At 37.7% G+C, this 9,882-nt stretch overlaps 1 protein-coding gene across 1 annotated transcript in view; it reads left to right on the forward strand.

The window, feature by feature from the left end:
• The window catches only part of LOC145504736 (uncharacterized), a 52,629-nt gene extending 45,794 nt beyond the window's left edge, over nt 1-6,835 (forward strand). Inside the window, exons 3-4 of the mRNA XM_081486036.1 lie at nt 1,593-1,707; nt 5,290-6,835. Coding sequence (XP_081342162.1) covers nt 1,593-1,642 — 50 coding nt within the window. The 3' untranslated portion in view covers nt 1,643-1,707; nt 5,290-6,835. The remainder of the gene's footprint in view (nt 1-1,592; nt 1,708-5,289) is intronic.
• The last annotated feature ends 3,047 nt before the right edge of the window (nt 6,836-9,882 follow it).

Here is a 9,882-nt window from a genome sequence, read left to right on the forward strand (position 1 = left end):
TCTAATTTTTCTAGGATATCAGACAACTCAGAAAAGAAATATTTACTCAGATTAGTGTGTGAAAATGTCACATGGAAATGTGTATATCGATGCCACTGCAAATTAGTATTTTTATAAATTAAACAAGTAGAAGATCTGACCTCCAAAAAGCCTGACCCACTGTCTTAGGGCTAAAAATGCAAACCTTATAGGCAGATAGATAGATAGGTAGAAAGAAAGAAAGAAGCTGGTTAACTTTTTAGTTTAAAGTACATTTTGATAAAAATATTTAAAAGACAGCAACCTTCTCCATTAAAAGTGGGCATTTTGATGAAATAGTAAAAATCAGGAGGTTGTCAGTTTCTAGAATTAAACTCTGGCTGCTTGTTCAGGGCATAAATTTCGGTCTCAAACTTTGTTGACACATCTAAGTGAAATAAAATTTTTAAAAAAGATTTAAACAGCAGTTTGGGGATTGATTTCATGTTAAATCTTGATATGTGTTTCAGGGACTCCAAATTCAGTGAAACAGCATAAAGATCTGAGTTGTCTCTATTGTTGTCATAATTTACACCTGTGTATGCTAAATTGCTTCAGTCGTGTCCGAATCTGTGTGACCCTATGGATGGCAGTCTGCCAGACTCCACTGTCCATGGGATTTTTCAAGCAAGAATACTGGAGTATGGAAATGGAATGCCATTTTCCTCCTCCAGGGCATCTTCCCGACCCAGGGATCGAACCCGCATCTCTTACATCTAACCTACATTGGCAGGCAGGTTCTTTCCCTCTAGTGACACCCAGGAAGCCCTGTAATTTATAGAACAGAGAGCAGTGTAATATAACAGAATGTGGATTTAAGGAAAAGAGCGAGAGGAATCAGCACACACAAGGATGTGCATGGTTACCTTTCCTGCGTACCATTCTGTGTACCATTCTGCAGCAGTGGGGTTTGCGATTTCCTTTCTTAATGCTATGAAGAAGTTCATGGCTAACATCAGAGTTTGCACGTGGGTGGGAACTGTGCTTTTCTTAAAGACATCCAGGATCAAACACTGCAGAGTTAATTAGGCTTTACCTCGAATGGCCTCTCCTACAATCCTCGGGAACAGTGGGGTGAAGCTGTGAGTCACCTGCTGCTTTCTAGAGATAGTGTCCAAGGAAGTAGCTCCATGAAAATTCTAATCAGATTACACAGAAATACAGTGCTCCAGTCTGTGCTTTGTACTCGCAGATAAATTATATATGCATAGTAACATCTGTCCACTGTTAAATTTCATGTCGCCCAAGTCTACTAAATTTTGAATGGTATCTTTAGCCACAGAAGCCTAGAAACATCCTTTGGCTAACAAAGGAAAAAGTCATCACATGCCTTTGGAAAACATTTTCAGAGCTGTTGCAGGAATTGCTGAAAGGACCATTGAAAGATGTTTGCTAATGGAAAATATGTTTTGTTTAGTAACTGGGCTATGCTTTAATATTTTATCAACCTGATTGATAGAGTTCAATCATAAAGAAAATTGAGAAAAAGATAAAATGTAAAAAGAATCTTGTTAGGAGCAATAAACCTATAGATAGTGAAGTAAATGGTTGTGTTTTTTTTGTTTTTTTTCAAGATGAAGTCTTCTTTCAAGTAAATAACATGTTTTTGGAAAGAAGAAGTTGACTAACAGAGCTGAACATTCACACAAGGCAACATGCCAGGAATTCAAAATGCCAATGCAAAAAAATGTGAGCTCCTAAAAGGGGATTCAATGCTGGTCTGTAATAATTAGCTGTACTTTCTCTGCTGAGAAGGAAGAGAAGGAAAGCTCTCCTCAGGGCTTGGGGATTGGTGTGGAATTGGAGATTTTGAGTATAAGAAAGGGTTCCAGGGTTGTACAGTTGTGGTAAAAATCTTTGGGCTTCCCAAGTGGGTAACATGGAAACTATAGTTGTTGTTCAATTGCTAAATCATGTCCGACCCTTTGCTATCCCATGGACTACAGCACGCCAGGCTTCCCTGTCCTTCACTATCTCCCAGAGTTCACTCAAACTCATGTCCATTGAGCTGATGATGCCATCCAACCATCTCATCCTCTGCTGCCCTCTTCTGCCTTCAATATTTCCCAGCATCAGAGTCTTTGCCAATGAGTCAGCTCTTTGCATCAAGTGGCCAAAGTATTGGAGCTTCAGCTTCAGCATCAGTCCTTCCAATGAATATCCAGGGTTGATTTCTTTTAGAATTGACTAGTTTGATCTCCTTGCAGTCCAAAGGACTCTTAAGAGTCTTCTCAAGCACCACAATTCAAAATTATAGTGACTATCACTAACTTAGTGTGATGAAATATGACTCCATTTTTGTCTAGGCCAAAACTTCTCAACAGAAGTGCTATTGATACTTTGAACCAGATAATTATGGGTGTGGAAGATTTCCTGTGCATTGCAGGGTTTTTGTCAGCATCCTTGGCCTCTGTTCACCAGATGGGGTAGCTCCCTCCCCCCCACGTGGGTATCTGCAGACACGGTCGCTGGTGGAGAACTGCTTGTGTGAACATGTTTCATTTCTTCTCCTGTCTCAGTGCAAAATGAGTTAGGCTGCCTCTTCCCAATACTGTCCTAGAAACTCTGCATAAAGAACTGGCGTGTATCAAGTGCAGAATAGCTCTATAAAGCAAGTGTTTCTGTAGCACACAAAATCGAGGAATCTCAAAAAATTTTTTTTAAAAAAAGGAATCTAAGAGCTCAGAGTGACAATGTTTATTTTTGTATGTGCATGATTTTAATGACAATGAAGGTGCTGCCTGGTAATAAATAACATGCAAACAAGGTGGGGGGTGGTGTGGATATGAGATAATTATCAACACGAGGGAATTTTGAAAAGTAACAAAACACTTTTCTAGCAAATATGTTGAAATTGAAAAGAAATGACCATCTCTTTTACTTACATACTGTGTGACTGTTGCTTGCTGTTTAGTGACTGAGGAAACATTTTGATTACCACAGATGTCCTAGGTCAAAGTTTCTCAGAATTTCATTGCATCAGATGAGTTGAAAGGCTTGTTGAAATAAAAATTGCTGGGCTTTATGCCCAGTTTCTGGTTAGTCAGCAGGGCCTGAGAACCTGCATTTCTCACAAGTTGTCAGGTGAGCCAGGACCAGAGACATCCCCTGGCCTGGAGATGGGTTCAGCTTCAGATGGAGCTTTTCAGTCTGACTGGGTAACCTTTTATTGGAAATGGCAGAGGCTATAAACATAAAGACATAAAGGAGTTGTATAAATTTGGGTTTACTCATCGGCAATAGACCAAATCATCTTTGTCACTGGAAAGAATGACTTATGAGAGTGAATGTTTTTAATAAGAGTCTTCACGTACCATTGAAAGACTGGAATCCTTAAAATCAGAACAGATGCACTACTCTCAAACAGGGATTCAAATTAGCTAAAAAATTTTACTACAATGTAAAAGTTTATTTTTCTACACCAGCAAACACTTAGGTGTCAGTATTTTGCTCATATTCTCCTTAATTATTGTTTTTCCACTTGTCAGAAAAGAGTTTATCATTGTCTACCCTCAAGGTCTTCCCCCTTGCAATGTATACATTAGCTCTTGTTCTTAGATGTTTTGTACCTTAAATGCACTGCACTTGGTAAGATCTTATGATTTTTAGGATGTTATTAAGCTCCAGGGAATATAATATTTTGAATAAATTATTCAGGATTCAAAAACATTTTCAAGGGTCTGCTGGAATCATGCCATCAGCTGTGCCTTAGTCAGAAGCCATAGGGCAGGTTCAACAAGACAGGCTTATAGTCTTGTCCTAACTCCAGAATTCTAGCGGGTGGGAAGGCCTGGCTTAAGAATTGCAAAGGTGATTTAGAGCTATTTAGTTGACTGCTCTTAGCTCAGTGTAAGCCAGTAGTAATATGCAACTGCCCACCAAAGCCATGAACACCTGGGTGTTTTAGTAGGATAGAGTTTTTGATGTGAGGGTTAATGAGAAGGACTTTATCTTCATGGCTGGTAGAATGAATCCAGAATCAAGCACTTTTCAGACCCCATCCTTGATGCTGCCATGTTCGTAGGTGAACCAAAGCACCGACTGTTCTGTTCACTTACAAGCAATGTTTAAAAAATGTTCTATGGGACTCCCTGGCAGTACAGTGGTTAAGACTTCACCTTCCAATGCAGAAGCTGAGGATTCGATCCCTGGTCAGGCAGCAAAGATCCCACATACCTGGCAGCCAAAAAAAAACATAAAACAGAAGCAATACTGAACAAATTCAATAAAGACTATAAAAATGGTCCACGAGTCAAAAAAGAAACTAAAAAATTTTCTACATTCAGCATATAAGTAATTGAGATCCTTAAACAGAAAGGCAAGAAATTGCTAAATTGATTTTTTAATTAATTTTAATAATCTGGGAAGAAATATAGACTGGTTTTGCCAGTGGAATATGCCAAAATAAGGTAGTTTAAAATTCCCAGATAGAAACATGGAGTCTCAATTCCAGCTTTGAAATAAAAGTTTATGTTGAGATTGACATATACACCCTACAATGTGTAAAACAGGTGACTAGTAAGGACCTACTGCATAGCACAGGGAACTCTACTCAATACTCTGCAAGGGCCTGTATGGGAAAAGAATCTAAAAAAATATGCATATATATATATATATGTATATATTTATGACAGATTCACTTTACTGTACACCTGAAACTAACACAACATTGTATATCAACTATACTCCAACAAATATTTTTTAAAAGTCTATAGAGCTTTTGATAATTTATGGTCTATTGATAACACAGCAGGAGAAATTGAGAAAGAGATTATTCTTGGATGAACACTGGAAAATCACCACCCACTTTCCCCTAAACAGTCACTAACAACCAAAGATAGCCCTCAATGGAGTTGTTGATTAATTAATCTTTGTCTAAACATTTTGTTTTTCTTAATGCAATGGGCAAGCCATAGTTCCAGAACACTTATACTAAATTTAAACCTTGTTATTTGGCTCTTGGTCTTATAAGACCTATTTTCACTGATAAGGCCTGGTAGCCTATAGCTTTGGGGAGCGGGAGCTCCCTCTCTTTGTCTCTTTGAGGGGCTCCCTCTCTTGGGCTCCCACACATTTGATCATTCTGACCCATCCTTTTGCACAGTAGCAACTGTACAAACCTCCACACTTGAACGCGGGGACCTCCCATCATGCTGTGTGCCTCTGAAGCGCTGACATTAATGCCGTAGCCATGGTTTTCAATGGGGATGGTAATCTGTGATAACAAAATTGTATCCCTTCCTTCCTGCAATTACCTCACTATCCATACAGCCTTGACGTCTGGAGACCCACCTGCTACAGGAGCAGCTGGCATTCCTGTCCTACAGCAGGAAGCTAACCACGCATTCCAAAGAGCCCTAATTGTTTTGAGATTTTTCTGGCAGCTCAAGAAGCTTGGATCTTGGAGGGCAAACTCTTTTGTACCAACCTCACTTTGGAACCATACACAAAAGGGTTACTTGTCGCAACCTGAACTACTTCCCGGTATCAGATATTGTCTTCGTCTTCATGGCCATCACTGCGCATGGTGAGCCAGCGTCAAATGTAACCGTGCGAGGTACAGAGTGCTTTCTAAGAGAGTTAATGGAGGCTGTGTCCACACAACACTCGCCGTGGTCTGTTGGTCGGACGACCTCACTCTGCCGCCATTTTCTCAAGTCTTACTCTAAATCTTCGGAAGAAAAAGAATTAATACGAGCTCAGGACTCGAGTCTCACAGTGCTGTGGGAATCACTGTGCTCTGGAGAACCTTACATAATGTCCGCATTAACAGAGACTTTTCAGATCCGTATAGATTTGCTAGAAATCAAGAGATCTCCAAAGGAAGTGCAAAATTATTCAGCGCTGAGCAAGCTCGACTGTATTTTGGCTTCACGAAATGTCTGAAATGAAGTTTTGAACTGATAAAATCTATATACTGTTCATGCAGAATGCTTTCATCTTTTAAAAAAAATCAAGGAGAATAACTACTGGATGGATTTACTTTGGATTTATCATTGAAATGGCCACAAATAATTATTACCTTCATTGTAAGAGCATTAGTGCTTTTTATTCAGCAAGTTGAGAATGAAATGGATTCTAGTAACACTCTACAATTACCTCATTAATCAAAATTGTTATCAGGGATCTCCTTGAAACTGAACTGGTTTGCTGCAGACCTGATTGAAGACTGCTCTGATTCAGAGCAGACCTCTGCAAAAATACAATGATGGATGATTTGCATTTAGTTTACACATTTTATAATTTTTTTTCTCTTTCTTACATTTCCTCCAAAACATAGCAGTATTTCCCACTGAATATTTGTATTGGCCTTCATCTCCAACTTAATTTGGTATTTCTCTTTGTTTAGTTATTTCTTGTGGAATTTTATACTCAATGATGACATTAATCCTCTCTCTCTCATAATTTAAGAATTGATTCTAAATAATTATTTATGACTTCTATTCTAGTGACTGTAATCTCTGATTCCCCTTCTGGTTAGAAATGATTTAGCACTGGGTTTACTGTATTTTCCCTATGCTCTTGATCCTACACATGCTTAAGCACTTGGTCCATTTTATCTAGCTCTTCCTGTGATGATCAGAAGATCTGTGCCTCTCCTAGGATTTTAATATTCCAATGTAGACTGAGTGTTTAAATAACCATAAAAACAATATTTGTTTGCATAGTAAATGGCTTGTTTACCTTTACAACTTTAGAAAATCTTGCTCTGCAGTCTGCCTGGGGCTGATACTTGTAACCATTAACAATTATGGTTTTCTAGAAAGATGTTGCTATGAATATTAAAAAAAAAAACATTTTAGAATCAGATGCAAAATATCCAATGTATTCTCAAGGATTGTTTTTTGTTGCCATCTGCACCACTTGCCTTTCTTACTACCTTAACCAGAATTCACTTTTCATCAGCAGACACTGAGTAATAGGACATTCTGTATCAATTTTGTGTTGTTCCTGGACATTCACAGGTAGATGAATTATGTTCAGAATCAATAAAACCAAAATTATTTTTATGGATAGCATTTTCACATGGCATTTATGTTATGCATAGATTCAGGTAAAATGCCAACAATGCACTTTTCATGGACAGAGAATCCATGTGCACAGAAGAGGTTTGGGCCACCATTCAGCAGGTGGGGAGGTCATTTCGTCCAGGTCTGATGGGGGAGGTGCACAGAAGGATGTGTGCGCTTGGCATGGGGGAGGGTCACACTCCTGAATCTGCTCATAACATGCCATGGTGGGTAGCAGAACACGCTAGAAAAGACTTTTCCATAGAGACCTCTCCACTAGCCCCCACGCTGGGACAGGCAGCAAAAGACCCCACCCACCCCGTTTCTACTGAAGTCAAACCACTCTCTCAAATACTGAGAAGAACAGCTTTTAAGGAGGAGTTCAGTTACAGATCTGGATTTTGATTTTGTTTGTTTGCTTGTTGATTGGACATTTCGAAAAATGCCCAGTGTATTAGAGTTGTTTTACTCTGAGCAGAATTTGTGCCAGAAAGTGTTGATTAAGCTTTGTAACATTTTTCTTACACTTTTTAAATAACTTTTAATTTCCCAAAGAATTATTCACTAGAAAATGGACTTTAGAATTTACTTATGCCATGTTATAATAGTATGTATCAAGGCAGAAAAAATCAAAGAAACACTGTTCATGCAGAAGATATTTTGCCTTCAAGCTTTCCAAACCTGACTTTGGTAGTTTATTATCAATATTGTCCCACCTCACAGCATACATTTGACAGAATAAAAAATGTTATTTTTGGCCATTAAACATACTTCTTTCAATCATTCCCAGAATTTCACCTAGAAGAGAAACTTGAACCAGTTCTTTCTTAAGTATAATGGGAATAGAAAGAGATAGATACAAATTAGGTTTGTCATATTAGATTCAATCTTGCAAAATACTGAATTTTCAGTATTTTTTAAAAAATACTTTTTTAAAAGAGATTATTCCACATTTTTTAATATAGAAGAGTCAAAATATAAATGCTTAAGACTCAAAGTTCGCTAGATTCTGGGGAGTATCATCTATGTACCATGGTCCCAAAACAATATAGGTTTTTGATATAATTGTAAACAGGTCTTATACAATGCACCATCAGGGCTAAGTGAAAATCACAGTGATTTAACTCCTTTTGCATGGTTTTCCAAAGAATAAAGCATAATTAATCTATTATGAAAAATTTTCCATACCATATATTCCCCTTTAAATGTAGTATATAAAGTTACAATTTAAAGCCAAAAAAAATTGTTAAGATTTCACAAGATTTTAAATAATTTAGAGGCTTGCTCAGGAAAGAATTCACCATGCTTTCCAAATGTTTGGAGCATAGATTTTATTACAGATTATTAGCTGCTAACATTGCTCACAAAGGTCAGATGTGTGTGTTTATGTGCTTCTGAGTCTAATAAACAAAATGTGTCCTTTTTCTTTAAGAAGAAAAGTGTGTAAAAGAAGAAAATTACAGTGTTCTTAGTTCCTCAGACACAAATGCTACTGAACTGCCCCTGTGAAGACATTTGAGGTTAGACTTTTGTCACTTTAAACCCAGATGAGGGTATTCTGGGTACATTTTTTTGAGTAGTACATAATCATACAGTAACCTAAAATAACAATGGAAGAAGACTAAGCTCTGCTGATAAAATGCACTTCATTTTTTTATGTGGCGTTAACAAAATGACTTAGATGGAAAGTGAAATCTGTCTTAGCTTAAGACAGAAACACAAAGACATTTCCCTTCTGGACAACAGACTTTGGCACTGCAAGATCAAAGGAACAATTTTATCTGCATTGTGACTGCAGACCAAAAACTTTTACAGTATTCCTGTCTCCATGCTAGAGCTTATGTGTCTTTAATGGCATTTAAATTATAGCCCTTCTGTAGCCGTGCAGTCAAAACACCACGTCATCCGATGAGACACCATATTATAATCTGTCAGTTCGTCTTATTTAAAAACCTTCCATACTGTACTTGTCCTCATTTGCCTCCTTTACTGGAAAAGTTGAGCAAATTGTCTTTTAAACTGGGTTTATGCATTGACCTAATCAAGCAGGAGAAGAAGCAGACTTTGGTTTACATTATTACGATTTAATTAATTTATCTAATTTTTTCTTCCTTTTTATCTGCAATATCCCTCTCCACATTTTTGTTTTTAGGATTATAATCTTTCCTGTATAGAATATACTATAGACACTTACTAAATGAAAATCAAGAGCATATGTTCTTGATATAATTATGAACTTAATGAACTATAGCTGAATTTTTTTTTCTCAAAGCAATGTGTTTTGTATCAGTTTAAACTGATATATAAGAGAGTGACTATCACATATAATAGTGGACAGAGTGACTCAGTAAAGAATCTGCCTTCAGTGCAGGAGACCTGGGCTTGATCCCTGGGTCAGTGAGATTCCCCTGGAGAATGGAATTGCAACCCACTTCAGTACTCTTGCCTGGAGAATTCCATGGGCAGAGGAGCCTGGTGGGCTACAGTCCATGGGGTGGCCGAGTCGGACACAACAGAGCAACTGATACGCATCACATGTAACTGAACGGGTCCGTGGTCTGAATTCTTTTGTAACACACAGTCTGGATAGTGTGTTTCAAATGTCACTGGAGAGACAAGCTTTAATTTGAATGTGTACTTTAATAGAATGTTTATGTAATGACAAAAATAAAATCAGCACTTAGAATATTCCTGTAGATATAAAAATGAGAAGTTACATTTTTACAGAAGTGTAGGTATAAGCAGGAAATTGTAAACTTCTTTGAGTTGTTATCTCCTTGGCAGTTATGTATGCTGTGGCTGTAAATATCCTCGTAGACGTCTTTTGGTACACATGGGCAAGCAAAGCTCTAAG

This window comes from Giraffa tippelskirchi, chromosome 5 (assembly GCF_054371585.1).
Source record: "Giraffa tippelskirchi isolate mGirTip1 chromosome 5, T2T-mGirTip1v1.2.pri, whole genome shotgun sequence".
Lineage (NCBI taxonomy): Eukaryota > Metazoa > Chordata > Mammalia > Artiodactyla > Giraffidae > Giraffa > Giraffa tippelskirchi.